Source organism: Barbatula barbatula, assembly GCF_947034865.1.
Source record: "Barbatula barbatula genome assembly, chromosome: 6".
NCBI lineage: Eukaryota > Metazoa > Chordata > Actinopteri > Cypriniformes > Nemacheilidae > Barbatula > Barbatula barbatula.
In genome coordinates, this window is record NC_136765.1 from 18,137,817 (window position 1) to 18,159,336 (window position 21,520).

General features: G+C 39.3%; 5 protein-coding genes across 5 annotated transcripts; 1 reads left to right on the forward strand and 4 right to left on the reverse strand.

The window, feature by feature from the left end:
• Positions 1–129: 129 nt before the first annotated feature.
• rpl13a (ribosomal protein L13a) lies at positions 130–2,434 on the reverse strand. The gene is made up of 7 exons (XM_079458564.1): positions 2,199–2,434; positions 1,543–1,615; positions 1,349–1,414; positions 1,144–1,245; positions 870–955; positions 634–693; positions 130–381 (listed from the first exon to the last, which is right to left on the reverse strand). The coding sequence occupies exons 1-7, from the start codon at positions 2,217–2,219 to the stop codon at positions 172–174; spliced, it is 618 nt and encodes a 205-aa protein (XP_079314690.1). The 5' UTR covers positions 2,220–2,434; the 3' UTR covers positions 130–171.
• Positions 2,435–2,440: 6 nt separating this feature from the next.
• Positions 2,441–4,033, reverse strand: atp5if1b (ATP synthase inhibitory factor subunit 1b). The gene is made up of 3 exons (XM_079458566.1): positions 3,889–4,033; positions 3,217–3,329; positions 2,441–3,070 (listed from the first exon to the last, which is right to left on the reverse strand). Exons 1-3 carry the CDS (start codon positions 3,955–3,957, stop codon positions 2,929–2,931), a joined length of 324 nt encoding a protein of 107 aa, XP_079314692.1. The 5' UTR covers positions 3,958–4,033; the 3' UTR covers positions 2,441–2,928.
• A 382-nt stretch (positions 4,034–4,415) lies between these two features.
• Positions 4,416–9,233, reverse strand: zmpste24 (zinc metallopeptidase, STE24 homolog). The gene is made up of 10 exons (XM_079458565.1): positions 8,823–9,233; positions 8,581–8,727; positions 8,186–8,272; positions 7,833–7,949; positions 7,585–7,737; positions 7,070–7,211; positions 6,768–6,946; positions 6,299–6,403; positions 5,957–6,100; positions 4,416–5,795 (listed from the first exon to the last, which is right to left on the reverse strand). Exons 1-10 carry the CDS (start codon positions 8,928–8,930, stop codon positions 5,571–5,573), a joined length of 1,407 nt encoding a protein of 468 aa, XP_079314691.1. The 5' UTR covers positions 8,931–9,233; the 3' UTR covers positions 4,416–5,570.
• Positions 9,234–9,840: 607 nt separating this feature from the next.
• dynlt1a (dynein light chain Tctex-type 1a) lies at positions 9,841–10,676 on the forward strand (the record flags this gene model as incomplete). Its single annotated transcript, XM_079458644.1, has 5 exons — positions 9,841–9,867; positions 10,016–10,057; positions 10,155–10,278; positions 10,406–10,483; positions 10,606–10,676. 5 exons carry the CDS (start codon positions 9,841–9,843, stop codon positions 10,674–10,676), a joined length of 342 nt encoding a protein of 113 aa, XP_079314770.1.
• On the reverse strand, positions 10,127–21,382 carry rlf (RLF zinc finger). Its single transcript, XM_079458427.1, has 8 exons — positions 20,837–21,382; positions 17,690–17,844; positions 17,435–17,516; positions 17,168–17,303; positions 16,806–17,008; positions 16,371–16,507; positions 16,064–16,205; positions 10,127–15,936 (listed from the first exon to the last, which is right to left on the reverse strand). The coding sequence occupies exons 1-8, from the start codon at positions 21,047–21,049 to the stop codon at positions 11,008–11,010; spliced, it is 5,997 nt and encodes a 1,998-aa protein (XP_079314553.1). The 5' UTR covers positions 21,050–21,382; the 3' UTR covers positions 10,127–11,007.
• Between the last annotated feature and the right edge of the window lie 138 nt (positions 21,383–21,520).

Consider the following 21,520-nt stretch of genomic DNA (forward strand, 5'->3'; position numbering starts at 1 on the left):
AGATGCTGTGACTCAGTGTATTCTGCTGCCAGGGACAATTACTCCTCTACATCAAGATCAGTGGCGATTACAGAGTCATTGACATGAATCAAATACAAGAGTTCACAATAAACAACTAAACAAAGACAATAGTTTCTATAAACATTTATTTTGACCAGCTCAACAGACAGCTTAAACAAGGACACCATACTGTTTAAGAACGTCAGTATATTTTGCAATCTTGTTTTCAACGTTCTTTTCTGCCTGCTTGGTCAGTTTGATCTCAAGCTTCTTCTTGACGTAATGTAGCTTGGCCTTTTCCTTCCTCTTCTCCTCCAGTGTGGCGGTGATAGCCTGGTACTTCCAACCAACCTCATGTGCGAGACGGCCAAGCAGCGCAAACTACAGTAAAAACACCAACATTTTATAATATAATAAAATGACTAGTTCAAAAATTAAAACCTGATGATAATTTTTTAGATAAGGAACTGCTTTTTGTCTCAGTTGGTAGTGCATGTAAAGTAAACTCATTGTCAAACTCATACTTCTTGTGAAAAAACATCACTGACGAAAAGCACTTTAATAAATCGTAATACGAGTAATAAAATGCCACCACAGTTCAGTGGTTATTCTAAATGGGGACCAAGATCTTACCTTGCGTGTTGGCTTCAGACGCACAATCTTCAGAGCAGCTGGGACAACCATACGCTTCCTCTGCAGAACACATTCAATTTAGAAAACACAAACCAAGGACAATTTTCAACGACAAGAACAGAAATGTCTCAGATCATGTTGATAATATCAGCGTTTATTCAAACAAGGTAAGTAAGGGTTTTTTAGATGGCATCATTGACAATTTACCTGTGAAATAAAATTGACTGATAATTTACCTTGTCATAAGGAGGGGGGACTCCATCAAACACCTTCAGCCTATCCAGAGCAGCCTGACCCCGCTTAGTTTTGTGTGGAACCATACCTGTTCAACAGAGATCATGTTTTTTATGATCAAGCCTTCAATTGCAGTTTATCAATGATTTTGAAGCAACTTTCAAACTCAGCAGTCAGATCCGTGGTTTCATCAAAAATACTCAGGATTGGCAAAATATGTTTTCATCCTTGTTTGAAGTCATTATTTGAACAGACAAGAAACTGGTAGTGCCTTACCTCTTACAGTCCTCCAGAAGATTCTGCTGGGGGCTCTGAAGTGATAGGGTCCACGGGAAGGGTTGGTGTTCATCCTCTTACGGAGGAAAGCCAAGTACTTCACTGCACAAAAAAAATTATCCTATTGGCACCAAACTTCAGCATTGAGACTCAGAGACAAAGGCTATGTAAAGATAACATACTTAAATGTGTTCAACAAACTTACGTTTGTTGCGGTAGAAGTTGCCAGAGATGTTGATACCCTCACACCTCACCACTACAATTTTGTGGCCTGTAATCCGAAAATAAAGTGTCTTACAGAGAAATGCATTCAGTTTGTTGATTAACGCGTACAAGATAAGGAAAATAAGGTTAGTGTGCGTATATTGCGCAGTAAAACAACGTTAACCGTAGCCTTACCGAGCAGAATCTGTTTGGCCACAATAGCGGCAAGACGACCGAGTAGATGACCTCGGCCATCAAGGATCAGAACCTTAAGAGAAAAAGCGAGTTTCCACAATTAGTTTCTCTTGTCACCTGCTACACATGTGCTTTTGCGAGGGTGCTACTTTTAGCCTCAGATGGTAGTGCACGTAAAGTATTCTCATGGTCGTGAAACTCGAACACTTAAGTGGATGAAAGCTCATCACCGACAAAAAGCTCATCTGACGTTAGTCATGCGTTGACTAGAAATTACTGCATTTCAAATACGATGCTGGCTACAATGCGCGAGTTATATACCAAAGTCAAATATTTTTCAAACAGACACAAAACCACTCCGACGACGAAATCATTTTTCATAACATTTCATATAAAAAGCCATTCAACTATGATTTGGCTGGGATTTTCGGCAACAAGAGTGTAACGATGGCTGTGGGCCTGTGAAGTCCGGGAAAGCATGCGTGATTAGACGAACGTTTAGCCCTTAAAATGTTAACTTTAACGATTATATTAGGACTATGCTAAGCCCAAACATACAACAGACGATGTTACTAATGTTTTTAACCCAAACCCCATATTCCCTTAATTTACTTAAAGCGAAATATTTGAAAGTAAATGCTGGCACTTAGACGCACCTTATTGAACCGGTCCGCCATGATGTGGGAAAAGAAAGACACGCGGGGCCGCCAGCCGTAAAAGACAGGGGCATGGGCGGAGTCTTTTGCATCATCGGAAATGACGCTCTTCAAAAGACGTGTTCATTTATTTCACTGCCATCATCCGGTCGGCAAATAGGCTGCAAGGTGTCTAAAATTACATATTTTAAAAGTACGAATGTTTTCGCTTGTTATTAGCAATACATTTTTGACGAACTTTTAAGGAAAAGTTTCACAACATTTATTCATTAAAGCGGCACATTTTACATTATTCTCTAAAACACAACACCTGTTTTATCAGCTCATTAGTTTGATTTTTCCTAAAATGGGTAAGTCAGATAAAGTAGACATAACATTTATTTTTTTATATCCATGTTATAAAATAAGGGTGGCAATAAATATTAAAAAAAGGAATTAAACTAAATTTAAATCCTTCAAAATAATTCGATCTTGTCTTAGTTTTGTGCTCATCAAAAGGATTAATTATCATTCACAAAAAGACACACTTTCATGTTTGAAACAATGTTTCTTGTTTGTGTTTATTGTCAGGAGCAAACATAGCACTGCATTAAGACATTACATCAGTTTGTCAATCATTGTAAATATTATATCACATAAAAAAGATATAATTTATCAGTGAGAAGAGAGATCACAAACAGTGAGTTTTTTATGATTTCACTGCTTTTATATCTAGATTTGTCAAACAATCTCAGTCATCATGTTTAAGCGTTTTGATTTTGCCCTGGTGACGGCTGATCTCCTGTTGTAGTCTTTCGATTTCCTTCTTGTGGTGTTCAATCTCGCCCTGGTGATGCTTTCTGAGGGCAGCCAACTGCTCTTGCTCTTTTCTCCTGTGAAAGTGAAAGAGAAATAGGCAGCTGCTTTCAAAAGCCTTTAACAAATGTATATTAAGAAGGCTGATTAAACTCATGCAGGTAGAAGAAATCTACAAGTAGGAGAGATGCTGTTTAAACAGAGATTATGCAAAGTCACTCACTTGAAGTACATCTCCTCCTCAGCAGCCTGCTTTTTACCAAACGCTCCTCCAGCCTCTCTCACCGAACCTCCACCGCCTCCTCCTTTCCCAGCACCTTTACCTAGTTCTCCAAGCTTTATCATAGGGATAGACAGCCATATATTGCACAAGACAGATATGTTTATTACACCACAATGTTTGTTAATGGTATTGTGTGACAAACAACATACACATGATACACTTACAGGGTTAGTAAACATTAATATAGTACTATTCTAAAAGTGTGTTCAAATGGTTTTGAGTAGGCTAAAGATGGTTACATGATCAGGTAGAGAAGATACTTTGTAGTCAGGTTCATTTATTACCATTAACATGCATAACACACATAATTGTTGGTCTTGCGGGTTATGCAAAAAGTGTGGAAAGAATTATCTTTACGTTAGAGTGTAAACAAAAGGGTCATGATACAAGGGCACCCTGAAAGCTTTCCCACTGCTTACGGCACAAAAACAAGCATCGACTAAATACATTACAAACATGTAACTTATAACGTATTTACTCAGCAAACACAGATGACGAAATAAATGCCAACATACTGATATAAACTTTTTAGCGTGACTAAAATTAAGTGGAAACAATGTTAGGCCTAAGCCTCGGAGAAAATCTCATTCAACTTTTTCACACAATGTCTACCTGATCAGATGACATCCTGATCTGTGTTGTCAAATACTTCCTTATATTCGGATATAAAAACCTCGCCATTTTCCTATGAGATTGTCAAACATAAACTGAGGTGTGCGTACGCTACGTAGCACGCTCCAATATAAAGACGTAAAACAGGAGGGTACCATTCCAACGGGTGAAAAGGTAAAACACTGAATTCACTTTAACTCCTCGTAAGTAAATTATACAGGTTTTACACGTTATATGTCAAATAATGGTATACTGAACTGGATTTTGATCACATTCTTACTTCTAATATGTGAACTACAAACAAAACGGCTTGGTATGTTTTCCACTCATGGTACAGTCGACAATTGTGGTCTAAATTGCCCTCTGTTTATATCCCGTTGCCATCAAGAGGCAAGTTACGTTAATGTCATTTTCGTTACAGAACGTTATAGCAATTATATTTTCGTTTTTTCTTCTTCTTAAAGAACAACAAATGACCACGTAACTGAAAATTATTATGAAATAATCCCCACTCATGACCATTAAAACACGCTTAACAAAAGCTGTTGCGATAGGTTTTATTGATTGTGATGCAAATCCGTTCAGATGTCACATAATAACTGTCCTTTGAGACTAATTTTCAATAGGTGGGCACATCTTAAAGTCATTAGATCTAAGCTTTTGGATAATTAAATATTGGTTATAGTACAAGCCAAAAACCAAGATTTTGACAGGATTGCATGCCAAATTTAACATTTCGTTTGTGTGTGAAACGAAATGTGAAAATTCACACCAAAAGTCCTAAAGAGGGTTACATGCCTTCAGCAAAACTTTTATTATCTATTCGAGGTTTAGACCTAAAGAGTAAAAGAAAAAGTTATCCAAAAACACACTCATTGCAACACTCCAGCACACCACACACACTCAGGCACAGAGAGAACATTACCTAAATAATACAACATAATTCATTAAATACTGTGTCACTTTTGCCTGATATCGCTCATATGTCTCATATTTACACAAATGTTCAAACTAATTTTGGTTTCAAAAGTAAAACAAAGAAACATTTGTATATTTTAGAATGTATTATCAAAACAACTAAAACTGAATAGGCATTTTATTTGTCGTATAGATTAATAAAATAAGTCAAATAAGAAATTCTCTTCTTGGTGAAGTCCTGGTAGTCTGAATGTCAAAACAGTGGTCTCATTTGGTTTATAAAATGTTTCATCTGCAACATGTGTTCTACTGGAAATCATATTTCGTGAGGTAATGAGGGCATCTGTGAGATGTTTTAACCTCCTTTCTCACTCATGGTTTAAAGTGGATCAAACATTGGATGATGCTAAATTAAAGTATAAACGTATGGCTCTACAACACAGCAGAGGATAGGATTTAGAATTAAAATGCATTTTGGAATTTAAAAAAATCAAGAATAAAGAAACCTGATCAAGATCGTACAGCCTCAGTTAAATCATGTTAATAATATGACCAGTTTTCTAAAGCTATCAGCAAACTACTTAGATAATCTTTCACGCTGATGAAAAACAAATGACAAAACCAAACACATACGAAGAGAAAGGAAAATAGAGAGAGAAGCAAAGAGAGAGAAACAGGCATCGATTTCAGAGTGCCAACAATGGCCGGCGGAGACCCTTTCTCAGGGGAGCGAGTAGTGAACATGGCTCCCCCTTGCAAAGCCGTCAGTCCTGCTTGGGTCCAGTGAGGGCTCTAAGTCGCTCAAGCAGTGGAGGATGAGAGTAATGCCATGTAGAGAAGAGCCAATCTGCTACAGGGAAGCCTAGGTTATCCTTATTGAGCTTGATGAGTGCTGAATAAAGCTCAGATGATCTGCCCATGTTGCGTGCAAATGCATCTGCCTGAAACTCAAACCTTCGGCTTAATACTGTCAGACAGAACGACAGTAACTGGGGAAAAGAAAATGTGAACTGCATCAGAAATGCATAATTACGAGACAACTGTCTTCTAATACAAATGTACTGTAATTATAACACAAGAAAAGTTTCACGTTTGAAAAACAGGAGAATATGTATGTTTTAGAAAGAGAAGTGAAAAGAAGAGACACTACCTCATTGTAAGGCGAGAAGATAAACTGAAAGATGATCATCAATCCGATGAGGGTGGGTTGGCTGCCATGGAAACCAAATGCCATGAAGAGTTCTTTTCGACCAATCAGGACAGCAAAAAGGAAGAAGCAGAGGAACGAGTTCATCTGTGAAGAAACAGAGAAACGTTCAAATCATAAATTACAGACCTGTGTTCAGGTACACCTAAGATGCCAGGACAATGTATTATCGGAGCCAATCTATTAAGGGGTGTTAATAATGGATACTGATTCATTTATCATTAATTTGCTTATTGATTAATCACACACAAATGCATTCAGTAATCATGTTAGACAGTAACTTACCTGACTGATAACAATATTCTTGACGGTGTGGCCCAGTTTCCAATGACCCAGTTCATGTCCAAGAACTGCCAAAACCTCAGGGTTACTACAGCCCTGTTTCTTATTCTGAATAAAAACAAGAATGCAAGACAAAAAACAAGATGCCATAAATGACAGTATAGGCACATGCTTAATCCACATTGTGGTGCATTTAAAAGTAAAACAAAGACAACTTTGTTGAGAGATAATATTTTAAAACTTCTAATTTCACTATTGTGAAATTAAGTTCAAACAAAAAACAAAATAGCAGCAGAAAACAGCACATATTTTGTCTAATATACCATTAAATGATATTACAATCATCAGCAACAACACTGTGCATAGTTCTATTCTGGCATTAACTGCTTTGTCATAGAACCGTGAAAATTGTCATCTTAAAATGATGGTAAATCCCCAAAAGTTTGTTGTGAACATGGCCCTGGCCTCTGACCTTTGGTTTGGACTTGCTCTCATTTCCTGCCACCTCGTTCTCCTCTCCTGTTGCTGACTCTGCGCCTCCTGTGTTGTTTAAAGGGGAATAATCTTCCAAAAGCGTGTCAAACAGCACAATGCGCTTGTTTTTGAAAAATCCATAGAAGTAGGCATTACTGTGGGAAGATCGCTTGGAGCCTACAAAATAGAAAATGGACAAGATAAACATTGGATAATTTTTAATAATAAGCAGAAAACAAAAGCTATAGCTCAAGTACTACTGATAAATTTCTAAAATCATTGACACTACTGCTACTGTACCTTCCACCACATAGACCTTGGTGAGGGGAAAGTTGATGGACTTTGACATGCTCTCAATCTCACTCTTCAACTCTCCATCTGGCAGTGGCGTGAACTTATCAAACAATGGGGCAATGTAGTCTGCGTAGATAGTCACCAGGATCTGAGAGCCAAAAATGTTAACATCAGAATTCAATATAATTGTATCTAATTTTTTTTTAAAATCTATATTTCTGTCAAAAATTATGATTTTAGTTTAGCATTTACTTTAGTCCAAACCAAAATGATAAATGACAATGAATAGGGACAGGATTCCTTTAATATTCCACAGCAGTAAGAAACTCATACAAGTTTGGAACAACATAATGTTAAGTAAATTACTTAAGATGAACTGTCCCTTTAAGCTTGTGATACATAATATTCGAGTGATCACGTGAGAACGACCCTGGAAACCAGTACTTGGTAAACTTCACCAAGTGACTTTTGTGTTGATATTTTCCCAGACAACATATTTAACAGAAATTAGGAAAACTGACCAGAGAGACACCAAGAGTGAAGAGCCAGGCGTAAATGAAGAAATATTCGCCACCGATCTTGATGATGTAGAGGAGTAATGATGTTACTGGCAGCAAAATACACTGAGTCACACCAAACTTCTTCACAGCGTCTTTCAGGAAGAAACCCAGTGTCTATGAGATGGAAAAACATAAAGAAAGAGCAGGAGAGATACATTTCATCAAGTTTCTGCAAAGAGAAAAGATAATGATATGGAGGTATAAAGTACCTGCTGGTTAAATCCATGCTTTTCCTCAATAACAAATGTGTTATAGATGCTCCAGGGAAGTCCAGTAAAAGCACTGAAGAGTGTTGCTAACATCAGAAACGCCAAAGACTGGGAGATCTGGAAGAAAGGAGACCATGTTCATTATATATCTCTTCGGTTATTTCAATGTACAGAATAGCATACCAACATTGTACTGCATTTCTGCAGTACATTAGAGTGCAACAGTGCACTTGCAATAGGGTTGTATTTCCATTTCATTTCACCCAGAATCAATAACATCTCTCATTCAATTGGACCTATTTTTCAACTGGACTGAAAACACCAGACGGTGGTCACACACATACTCCGCTCACCTCATACTCGGGACCAAAACCAAAATAAGCTGTGAGATTTCCTGACATTTTCCAAAGGAATGGGATTCCTCCCAGGAGCAATATCAGCTGTGGACCAAAAGAACAAAGGATTAAACCACATGCTCAAAGTAAAACTGGAAACACTGTTCTTTAAAGAAAATCTGCAGTGCGGGCTGCATTATAAAAAATACAATGCAAATAGTTGCTTTTTCCTCCAGAGGACACATAGGAAACTTGCAGATGTGAGGTCGAAATATAACACAATGCAGACAGCATTAATGCTGCGCAAGACAAATCCAGCATCAATAAAAATGTATATTAAGTTAATTCAACACCGTTGCTAGTAGAAGAGCATATTTATGTAAAAATATTTTTTGTCATGTCGTTAAACTCACCGTGCCCTCTGTCTCAGAGTACAGTCCAGACCAGAAGCCGAAGTTGCTTTTATCCAGCTGATAGAGACGAGACTTTTCAAAGGTCTCGGAGTCCATAATCTTACCCAACTCAGTGGGAACATGCATTGTATTGCTGTAGACCTTCCTCTATAATAAAAAGTAAGATTTGGTAAGTGTTATACATAGTTAAGACAAAAGAAGTCATATATTTACTTTCTTATTAAGTGGTTTCCAAGAATCACCTGTCTATAAGCGAGGTAGGCCTCCCAAATATACACCGTCCATGAGAAGACCAGGACAGCGTAAAAGATCTTATCCTCAACTGGTAATGCAAGAATTTTCTGCAACATTATTGAGGTCTGGTGGCTTTTTGTTATACCGTTAACTAGTCCGGAACAATCCAATGGTCTGAAAGAATTATCTGTTCGCAAACTTCGTAAATCCGAACTAATACAATTCTTGAATCTTTAAGACATGTATGTACTGTGTTCATGTACAAAAGAAATGTAAATATTGAAATACTATTTGCAGAGATGCACTACAAGTGACCATTCATGCTCAATCACTTCCCTTTTCCATTCATGCAAGATGAATGTTACCAGAAACGGTGTCCCACCTGACACAAGGGCTAAACGACAAAGGTTCCTAGACACTGTTTTTCATTTATAAATCAACTCTACTTTGTCTCTGATCAGTTGTACGTTAAGACATTTTGAGTTAAATGTATTCTTGGATACACTAGGTGTATTCGTCTCTACAGAAACGCAGTTCAATTTGCTGAATCATCCGTGAAACAATCTGTGAATTCGCAAATAATAGTTGGCTAACGTTATTCCACTAAATAAAATATCACGAGTCAGCTAGATTCAGTCGTCTGACAATGTACGTATTTTTATTACTATAAAAATATTACAAATAACCATATACATAATTATCGCTTCTGTCCCTTACAAAGTAAACCTTGGTTACTTCCAGCAGAAATACTATCTAAAATTAGGCTAGTGTAACGTTAAAATAATACGTGAATTTTTTAATATATCCATATTGGTGAAGCTATTTTGATTTAATGGCAACATTAACAGTGGTGAATGTTTTTTAAACGATAGTCATTTAGGATTTATAAACGAAGTGTCTTGTAAAACAGAACAAACAAGGTAAAGATAAAAATCTCCAGGGAGCTTCGGCTGTGATTTGTATACGGGGAGCGTGCCCGTCGGTCTCCATAGAAACAACAAAATCAACTTTGCTTAAAGTCGCGCAATGGACGAGTTTCAATCTGCTGAGGAGGTATAACACACATAAAATCGAATACTTAAGTTTACTTGTACTTTCATGTCTATTGTTAAATAACTGTGAATTATTCAAACTTTTGTTTCTATATATTTTACATTCCCTGCGTACGTCAAATATGATCCTATGCATTACTTGTATACAGAATACATTTGTGGTGGACGAGATAACAACAATTATCAAAGAGGTATGTAATGACAACATTTGCATACACTAGCATCTTTAACAATTAACTAAGTACATATATGTTATGCTCTGATAAACCCAAAGTTTTTTTTTATTAGACTGTAGAAAGCACAATAGGAAACAGCCCTTTCCAACACAATCACACCAACAGGTGGATATCAGGCATTGTGGAGTCCAGCCTTAACCAGCTATCTAAATTGGGAAAGCCCTTTAAGTACATAGGTATGGTATCAGCCCACACAAATTTCTCACTGGTATTTCTATATTTCTATACATTTTGTATATACACTATAAACACACTTTTATTGCAAATGTGTTGCCACAAATTCCATTCTGTTTTTTCAACCAGTGACATGTATCATAATGCAGAGAAATGGGGCAGGTTTGCACACTGCCAACTCATGTTTCTGGGACAACGCTATAGATGGTAAGACTAAAAAGGACTGAAAGAAACCCAGCCTAATATGTAACTTTTTACTGACAAGATTGGAGAATCTGAAGAACAAGTATGATCATGAAAATGCCTGACACTTTGTTTGTTTTCTACAGGGAGCTGCACAGTACGTTGGGAGAACAACACTGTGTACTGCATAGTTAATGTTTTTGGTCTTGCCATTTGAGGATGAATATTTTTGTTGACCCCCTTTAATTTGTGATTAATAAATTTATTTGCTATTCTAAATGTGATTTTCTTTCTAGATGCTCATACATGCAGACTGTCAAGTACAAAACCACAAAATATACAGAATAGATAGAAAAAACATTTTCAAAAGCTCATTTTTTTAATTAACATTTATATACATTTATAAACATTTACAACGTTATCAAGGTACCTAACCCTGTGAGCAAAGGAAAACAAATCGTATCAACAATATAAAAAAATACTATGAAAGTCTCTCAAATAAAAAAAGGTGGGCTAGAGTTTTAACTGCTTTAGCGCCAAGCAGCAGCTTATACTTCAGTTTCAGACGGTAGGAGATCAAGAATAGAAGCAGAGGACTTGGGTCTTTCTAGAACCACCACAGGCTTCAAAAACTGAAGCTGTTTAATAGCTTGGTCTCCACAGCCCCTTAAAGCCCTCTCCAATATGAGGCGGAGATTCTGAATGGATGTACAATCTCCTTTAGAGATCAAATGTCTGAGAGGTGACGACCGAAACCTGCGGCTCCGCGAGATCACAGCTCCGCTTCGATTGTTCTCCTTAACAGAGCAGCTCCGCCGGAAACAATCTCTTCGACGTGGTGGATCAGGTTTGAGGCACGGAGTAGTAACAACTGCAGTCCACTGCCTGTCAAATTTGATCTCCTCTTCCTTCTCCTTAATAAACTTTAAGAACGACGACTCAAAGCCCATCGGTTTGTAAGTCGCAATGTCAAAAGCTCGTGGAACTAAACTGTGAGTTAAGGGATCCTTAGAGATTGGCGAATGAGGGGCCACGGGTGGTGGTTCGGAAAGTTCATTTTTCCATCTGAGGGGCTGTCGAGTTGGGTTGGGAACTGATATGGAAACAGCGGAGGGAATGTTAACAGTTTTATTACAATTGTCTTTACCAGAGGGTTCTATTGAATTGTCATCAACAGCTATTCTGAGGGTAGAGGGTGGAGATAGGTCAAGCGGTGGAGGGCGTATAAGGGGAGGCGCCGTTAACTCTGACTTTTTATTGTGGCTTCCACCTTCCTCCGAAATGAGCTCTTCAGGATGCCCACTTGATTCTCCATAGAGCAAGTCATCCGCAGCAATGAGCAAACCATGGTCAGGACATGGCTCTCCTGAAATCCCGATCACATCCTGACCCGTCGATTCGGTTTTAATCGAATGGAGGCTCATAGGTAGTGACGGGCCACCTGGAGTCGGTGGCTCCGATTGATACTCCATTTTGAGGACACCGCTTGGAATCCTTGTTAAGTCGGGTATGGCAGATACTGCAGATTTCTTCTGTATAATCTCCTCCAGCTTCTCAGTAGTGTAACACAACTTGTCCTTACTGTCCATCAACTGTTTGCGTGACAATTTGTGACACCTGATGTAATGTCGATGCAGACTAGTCATCCTCGTCACCACAGAGTCACAGTTCTGTACCATGCAAGGAAAGGCCGCAGGCAGGCAGCGATCTTGGCACATCTGCAATGCCTCCTCATGTGCTCGACAGACAATTTGATCAAATGCCCTTTTTCTTGTGGATTTCAGTTGTACAGGTACTCCATCCGTCTCGTCTGCCGATTCTTTAGAGGGTTCGAAGTTCTCAGAATCCGCAATTGTTGGATCCTCTTGGCAGAACCTCAAAGACTGCCTGGGAGGTGAGTCTTTTGACTGTTGTGAGGGGGGTGAGATGATCAGCTTTGTTTGGCATCCACTATTCGACTCATCCTTTTTAGGGTTACTTTGAAGTCGCACCACAAGGGAATCAGTTGGATCACAATGTCGATAAAACACACGTTTGTTATAGCTTGGCTTAAATTTAGAGTCAGGAGATTGGTTCTGGTGAAACTGACTTGTGTGACGCAAGAGGCTGCTGTTGAGATGGTAGGATTGGTTGCAGTTAGCATAGGTACACTTAAACATTGGTATGGGCTCCTCTGACGTAGCCGTCTGTTTTTTTGAAGAATACAATTTCTGGCTGAGGTTGTGCTCTTTGCGGTAGTGACGAGTAAGACTAGAGTAGTGGTTGAACTGCTTATCGCATCCTTTGTGTTTGCACGGGAAGGGGTTGCAGTGATGTACAAACTGAAGGTGTCTTGCAAGACTTTTTTGAGCAGAGAAGACAGCGGTGCAGTTTTTTTGAACGCAGTGAAATGATTTGTTGTATTTATTGAGGATGTAGCTCAGATTTCCCTTTGTCACCGGGCGGCGACTTCCCCCAACATCAAATGTTGCGTCACCTTCCGAAGTGACCTGTGTTGATGAACTGTCACTGCTCTCCGGCTGTGTCTTCTCAGTCTTAACTTGGCCGTTTTTCCTACCTATTTGGCGCTCTCTTTTTTGGCACCTCTGTTGCCAAATGTTATTGTCACTTCTTCGGGCTTTAACTTCAACCATCTTTAAAGTCTGTGAGGAAGACTTCTTTTTTCTCGATGAGGACAACACGGGTGCTTTTCCACCCAGATTCCCTTTAAACGTGCAGCTCATCTGTGCAACAATAGCTTTTTTAATGTGATGGATATTTATATAGTGAATTTTAAGTTGTTTCTTGTTTTTGTAGTTCTTGGAGCAGAGATGGCACTTGAAAGGCCTGAATGTCTGTGACTTAAACACTTCCATCTGTTTAACAACTTCCTCAGAATAGCCATGAATCTTAATATAGTGGTGCCTTAAAGAATGACTTGCAACACACTGGTATTGGCATGATTTAGCCTCACAGGTGTAAGGTTTTGTTGTAGCCTGCACAAGAAACTCGCTCTGCGATTGATCCTGTTGCGACACTTTATCTTGACTTTTATCAGGGGTTTCAGAAGGTTTGAATGTTTCTGACTGAAACACCTTCATCTGTTTAACATCCTCCTTCGAGTAATGATGAACCTTAATATAGTGCTGCATTAGTGTGCGAATGGAAACACTTTGAAAGGAGCAGCTTTCAGCTTCACACGAGTATGGCTTGGTTGCGGGCTGATCATGTTGTTCCTCCTGCATCTCCTTAACAGAATCTTTTTTATCATCAAGCTTTTCTGGATTCTCCTTGTTTGGGATTCTCTTTGAATCTATAGCTGGTAAGTGAGATCTCACCTCAGTTTTGTCACTTGGTGGTGCTTTGGCAGGTGACTTTCCATTCAAGGTAGGGGGGCATACGACCACTGGCAAATTAGAAGCTGAAACAGATCTCTGTGAATTACGTCCAACATGTTGTGCACTGGAAGAGGTAAGGCTTAGCTGACTAAAACCTTGAATGATCTCAGACAATGTTGCACCGAGTTCCATGTTTGATGGGGTTTTGTCACAATCTACAGATTCATCAACAGGTGAGACAGCCTTTTCTTGATTCGATTCCTCTGTAGATGAACCGCTTAGAATGTCATTATGGTTATTTTTATGCAATTTATTGTCTTGAGACTGAGACTCCTTTGGTTGTACGTTCTTCTTGCATAAGTTATCTTCTTTATTAAATTCGTCTTTATGGGCATTTTTCAAGTGCCTCTGAAGTTCTCTGGCGGTAGTGAAGTTCCTTCCACACCTTTTTAAGCCACAAGTAAATTTTTTGCCATCGAAGCAAACAGCAACACAAGTCAACGAGGCCTTAGATTCACTGCATTCCAAGTGTTGTGAAGATAAACTTTTCTGGGCACCGCTCTCCAATTCGGATACAGTATTATCTCCAACAAATGGTAGCAAAACTTTTCTTTTCACCTTCCTCTGCATCTCAAAGTCTTTCTCATTGAAAGTGATGCCATGGGTGGCCAAGTGATTTACAAATTCTTTGCAAGAGTAAAAAAACAGCTTGCACCCTGGACCGGTGCAAGTGTAAGCAGCATCGCGAAAGTGTTGCGCCTCATGGTGATAGAGCTGCCCGAGGTCACAGTAAGAGAAACTACAGCCTTTCAGATCGCAGCTATAGGACAAACGAAATCCATGACTTTGTTTATGCAAGACAAGTTCAGTTGTGGTGTCAAAACGAGCACCGCATCCAGTCACCACACACATATAAGGATGCTCTCCATAATGAACCCGCCGGTGCTTGCGATGGTGGTAGGGAGTCATGAAGGTCTTCCTGCAAAAAGTGCACTTCTCCCGACGATCTTTCATCTGCAGGTAATGTTTTACATTGGGGTCTTCACTATCGTGCTCATTTTTAAGGTGCACACCCAAGTACTTGAAGAGTTTGAAGTTCTTTGAGCAGGCAGTAGCTGGACACTGATAAACATCACGGTCCTGTATCTTGAAGTATGTTCTGATGTAGTCAAATGTGATATAGTCATCTTCTACTTGTTTTTTAGGCACACTGGCTGCTTGTTCTAATATATGTTCTAATACAACAGGATCATGGGTGGACTGATAGTACATGGCCAGGGAAGGATCTAAAGGAATCTGACCAGGCTCTAGGTCATCCAGGCCATCTTCCTTGAAATCGTTTTTCAGGCTAACCACCTTCTTCTTCACTTTTTTCTTTTTGAAGTGTCGCACCCTTGAGGGCATCTGAATATGTTTTTTTGAGTGTTGCACAAACTCCTGTCTACTTTTGAACTTTTGTAGACAAACAGGGCATGTCCACACATCTTTCTCCACATGTTTTTTAGCGTGGTGACAGATTCGTACTTCAACAATTTCTTTATGGCATATCTTGCAGAAAACTTTATACTGCTGCCACTTCATAGACCGCTGAGAGAGAGGTAGTCCAATCTTTTTGTTGAAGCTTAACTGCTTTTTTTCCGTATCAACGTTTTCTGCTGTTTGTTCTTGTTCAGTGGTGCTGAGTCCATTAATTTCACCCTTATCGTCCTCCCCGGTTCCAACCTTTTCATTTAAAACTGCTTCTAGATTACATTGCTCCTCATGCACTGCTTCATCCTCCACCTCTTCCTCAGGTTCCTGCCCCAGTAATCCTACGCAATGCCGCTTCAATGTTTTCCAGTCCCAAAATTCAGGGTCAAAGGGCCAGTGTGCTTTCAGAGAGAGTAGCAACTCACATCGCAAGAAATTTGGAATAATGCCATTCTCCTCATACTTTTGATCGGGTTGTGCGTAAAGCTCCTCAAGGATGTCAAAGGCTTCCTGACAGGGACTTAAAAGGAATTCTGTGAGCTGGCAAGCACGTCTCACTTCCAGATCCTCAGAGAGAAGACATGCTACTGTTTTGCAAACCGTTGTTCTAGCATCTATATCTTCTTGCTGTGGAAGCCGAAAAGCCTTTACACACAGTTCAACTGATATTGCTAGGCCAAGTTGCATTGCCTGAAAAATACAAAAGAGAAAGACTGAGAAACAGTCAGGCCTACAACAGGAGCAAGCTTGTGGTACATACTGTGTTTACACCATAAAGTGACCTATAACAGCTATAAAAAAAATATTATGTATTTACCTCTGTCTGAATTACACGAATCAGGAATAGGAGATGGTAGATAGTCTTTGCGATAGCTCCAAACTGAAGGCAGCGTTCAAAAAACGATTCAAGGGACACATCAATTCTTCTCTGAAGTTTGCTCCAAAGAAGGGTTAACTCCCTGAGAAATTGCACAGAAAACAACAGTTAAGACAGACATCAATGGTGATACGCCCATGCGGGACTAAACTTTCTGTTATCAGACTTGAAACCACCCCATGTAGTAAAATCATAGAGAAAACAATGTCATTTCTAAAAGCAGGAAAACATCTAATAGGTCTCTCACCATGCGCAATACACGCTCTCTTGCTGTAGCTGTTGTGTGAAATAGGTGGTGCACAGAATGAAGGCTGTGTTCTCATCCCCCTCAGTTTCCATGTTGCAAATAAGATCCAGAACATCCTTACCATCTATTCTAGAAATCTGAAATACACAGGGATTTTATAACAACAAAATTTAATAACAACTACAATAACATTATTCTAAAAGTTCTTTCTAAATATATTGTTTACATTTCCCTGACTCTTCTTCTATTGGTCTTTAATACTGAAACTTCTTCATTAGCAGATTAAATTACCAGATGTTATCATATTTATGGGAATTCAATAAATTCTAACCTATCAAAAATATCTGTTAACATTACTGTAAACTAGTTGAAAAGTATTACTGATTCAACAGATGTTGTTCTGGTAATACCCTCTAAAGAAACAGGGTACCTTACCTCTATAATTGCTTCCTCGCTAGGCAACATCTGGCACAGTTGGGTGACAAAGGTTTGGCGAAAGGTGGCCTGGTTGGGCAGGAGGGTACAGTTAGCACAGGCTTTGTTGAGAATTAGGGCCTTCTCCACCTCCCCTACTTTCTCGAGATGTTTTATCCGCATTTCCATGAAACCCTCTCCCTCCAGAGCAAGATAGTCATTCACTGGTTCAGAAGACAGCAATGAGAAGCAAATTACCAATTGCATTTAAGTGTTCAAATGTCTGTCTAGAACTCAAGGTAGTCTTTTTTATTAAAGGCCATGCTAACAGTAAAGTATTATGAGCATAATTAATGATATGGGAGCAATATGGTGTTACTCACCATCATCTGGGTCTGTGGGCTGGCCCGTAAGAAGTGAGACCAGGACAGGGTTATTCCATGCACCACCCTCCCCTGTTATGTTTAGCAAGGCTTGTAGATCTGTACTGCCATACTGCAACATGGCCTCATGAGCTGCCTGTAAATACAAACAAACAGAACACAGATCTTTTTATTCTTAGGCCTTAAGGTTATGGTTGATTGCATTATACGTGCACTCTCCCACAATGAAGCTTCAATGAATCATGAAACCACATTATTTGGTCTTACCTGAACTGAGCCATGGAATTGCAGCCAAGCTTCCAAAGGTATTTCATTATGAGGCACTGACAACAACAATTCAAGGCAACTCCTGCAGACCATAACAGAATTGGGAAAGACCTCAAAATTATTGATTCAGAAAGAAGGATAGGATTCCCTATTGCCATATTCAGCGATGTGTTAGGTGTTTAAAAAGAAACATAAATAATTGTAACAACAAAGTTATAACATTATACATATTATCTTCCCAAAATGATCACTCACAATGCAAGTCTTTTTAGCACAAGGGTAACACTAGGAGAATCAGCTGTGAGGTGAGGCCTAGCCGCAGCAAAACAGTTGATTGACAGACAGTAGACCTCCAACAGAGCCAATCCATGTTCCACTGAATTCCTGCTCCCAGCAAAGTGCATAAGAGCCTACATAGACAAGAAAAAAAGAAAGATAAAAATAGATTAAAGAGCAGGGTTGCCCGTAATGAAAATTCTTGGTCGAAGCCGAATAAAAATGAAACACTTGGTCAAGGGCCGAACATGGCTTTTAGTATTAATTAAGCCAATTTTTTTTTTACTTTTGCAAAAACTGATGGTCAACATTATTTTAATATGTTGTCAAAACAAGTAGGCTAAAATAAAATAAAATAGAGCCCTCTCCCTTCTTGAATAGTCTCTCTCTCTCGCTCTCTCACTCGCTCTTAAAAGAGTTAATCATTTGTGATTTTTTTTGACGTACATTCATGGTATAAAAACACTTTCATTATTTAATTATAGGCAGCTATTACCTTACTTCTAGACTGACCCTCAAATGATTTGTTTATGGTCTAATCCCCTCCCTCTATTAGCATACTATGATCTGATTGATCAGATGGTCTAGTCTGCTGTGATTGGTTTACCGCATGCAGTCCCGCAAATGGAACGTAGGCAGGCATTACACAGAGTGATGCAAATCCGACCTGTAACTGAAATTAGAAAGACAGACGACTCGTTCCCGTGACTCAAGAGTCTACTCCTCTTTTCCCAAGCCAATAATTATGTTATTCTTTCACTTTCGGCTTTACAACTTGGCAGGCTGCTTAGATTCACTCACAACAACATTACACACTGCAAGATGTGTAATTTTAAGGATATACTTACTCTTTATAAAAAGATAATGTAATAACATCCAAACATTAAGCCATATTCTAAAAATCGGGCTCTGACAAATTAACGTGCAGTTTCTACTGCAAGCTAACAGGTGCCCTTAAGGGACCTTTGGAGAAACCCCTGATATCGGAGGAGAAACCCCTAACACAACACTTCCAGAGAACTCCATCTGCACTGGGGCACTTTGATTGGACCTAAGGGACAAAAGCAGATGCATCTAGAGCCCAGAGCAACCCAAGACAACCTCGTCTTCACTCATGTACACATGCAAATACATTCAAACAGCTCTCCTTTCACTAGCACAAATCACGAGAACGTTAAATCTCTACGGATGTGTTATTATAGGGAACAAGAGAGGAAATGTCAGGCCATATTTAACCTCTCAGACTAAGATTAGGAGAGTTCCCCTCTGGGTTACTGGGTATAAACGTCTACCTGATTCAGCTCAAACAGCTGGGGTACTTCCTTCTGAGACTTTCACAGTCTTGAGTGGAGAGAAACTCCTAATGGTAATTTAGTTGTGTAACAGAGTAACTGCTAATGATACAATCATAGTCTAAAAAGTAAAGCACAACGTATGGCTGTTAAACAACTCATTACAAAGACAAAATGCAATTTGCAGTTTTTGACCAAAGGAAAAAGGTAAGCTCTGGCCTGTTCAAGTAAAATGTTACAAACTAGGCAATATTGCAAAGTTTGTAGATGCAAAAGTATTTCAACCACTAAACAAAGATATATCAGTGATTTAGAATAGCTCACGATTTTTATAAGAGGGCAAACTTTTTAAAAATTTTTTTAGTAAAATCTGAGCGCTATGGTGAAAGCCAAGACAAGATTCCTTCATACCACACAAGCATCATCACATGTGTTTCATGCTTCATTCAAAATGATTCAGGAGCGAAAAATCTGTGTTTCACATAATTGGTCATTTGGCTTATTTATATTTTTGTCTCAATAGTTCCATTTGAAGGCGGGTGTCCGATTTCCGATTTCCGCTTGTTTAGACAAAGTCGGGCCGAGTACCAAAACAACCTTGTAGCCAATCAGCAGTAAGGTGCACAGTGCACAGGACGGACATCAGGCAGGCCGAGCGCAGACGAAAGATAGGGGTAGGGGTGTGTTTGTTTTGGGGATTTGAACATCAACAACGGCTAAGAGAAATCGGACACCCCTCTTTTAAGTGTACACTTGAAGCATGCATGATACGTGCAAATCTATTTATTGATATTATTTATCAAATTAACAAAGAAACTTAAGGCAGCCAGGGTGTGGCATGTTGCACATGTATCAGGAACAACCCCTGACACTCAAAACCATCTGGAGAGGTTGCCATAGGGACAATAAACTTATAAAGTGTTTATATTGTCAGTTACAGCTAAACAGACCCTTGCAATGGGATACAATTATTTGTGCATTACCAAATATAACTGCAACACAAATATTAAAAAGACAACTCTTTAAATCAAAAATATGGTATACAACTAAAGACCAATGGTTTCAATAAATGAAAAAACATTACCATACATGTATGCAATGCACGCACATTACAAAATGGTGGAATCACAATCACGTTTTAGATTAAAAGCACAAACTCTATTCAAACTATTGGTCCTTGAAGCTGAACTCTTTAAGTTGCTACAAAGTTACCAGCACGTATCAAGTCAAACTCACTCACCCAATAGAAATGTTGGGATTAAAAGTGACACTTGGCAGAGTGGCATCAAAGTTATTACCAAGTAACACTACATGCACAAGATAAACAGAACCGAGCCCCACCCCATACTAGCATACTGTACCCCCAAATCTACAACCTGCACCCGATATACCTGTTAAAATGATATTGCGAAACATAATACATACAAAGGCCGTTTTGAGAGGGCCGTCGCGTTCGATTCTACACAAAATGAAGACTATTAGAGCTACCAGTCGCCTGCACCGGGGGCCAAGGGAGATGTGTACAGCCTGGCACGTATTACACGCTAACAAACTCAACCACATGCAGCATGCAATTTAAAATTGCCAACGTGAATATTGCGACGTCTCTATTTATGGTGGTAACTGGTCGCGCGTGCCACCACGATTCGCCAACAATAGTTGTTTTTTCGCTTGCATGGCTCTCCTAAGCGGCCCACACGTTGAGATAACAAGCATGCTGGTTCTTCAACCACAACTTGCTCATGGTCAGCTAACGCGAGCCAACACAGTCTGAATCGATGCATATAAACACATTTCACGCGCATGCAACGTTTTTAAACGGCACGTAAGTTACCTGACAGAAGTTATCGCAATACTCGGTAGACGACAGTTCAGAAATGTCTTCCTGCCGAAGGTCGGCCTCGAGTTGCTGAAGGGTTGCTTGGAGACCCTCCATGGCGAAAAATGTGTCCTCGTCGAGCAGGCTTAGTTGTCCGCTCCAGTCGAGCTCCGCTTCTGCGTTCTCATCCGCCATGTTCACTGGCAGCCACGGCGCGTACGCACACATACAGTCATGTGATGCTAGTGGCGAGGGCCTCTTGATACTGAGCTTGCTCAGAAGGGACTCCCCCTACACGAGACATACACAACTGACCTGTTTTGTTAATGTTCAATGCATTGTGATAATGCAACAATTCTATTTGATAAATTTGTTATTACTATTATTTATAAATTGTTACCATAAGAACATTTGCTGTTTTTTATTTTGTTTAGTTAAATATTTTGGCCCTTTAATGACGATTTACTAGCTTCCGTCTGGGAACAATAAGGAACCAGGCAATGAACAATTAAGTCTTGTGCCTGTGTTTCTATTCTCTTCTATCCCTATTTTTTCTAAGGCAGTGTTGTTGGTTAGATGTGTCCCTTTATAACGTTAGTTTCTTATTTCTGTTATCGTCTTTTTTATAAATTCTCTGTTACTGTTGTTATTATGTTTTGTATCTAATCTTTCATTGTTGTGTGAATTGGTACGTTTATC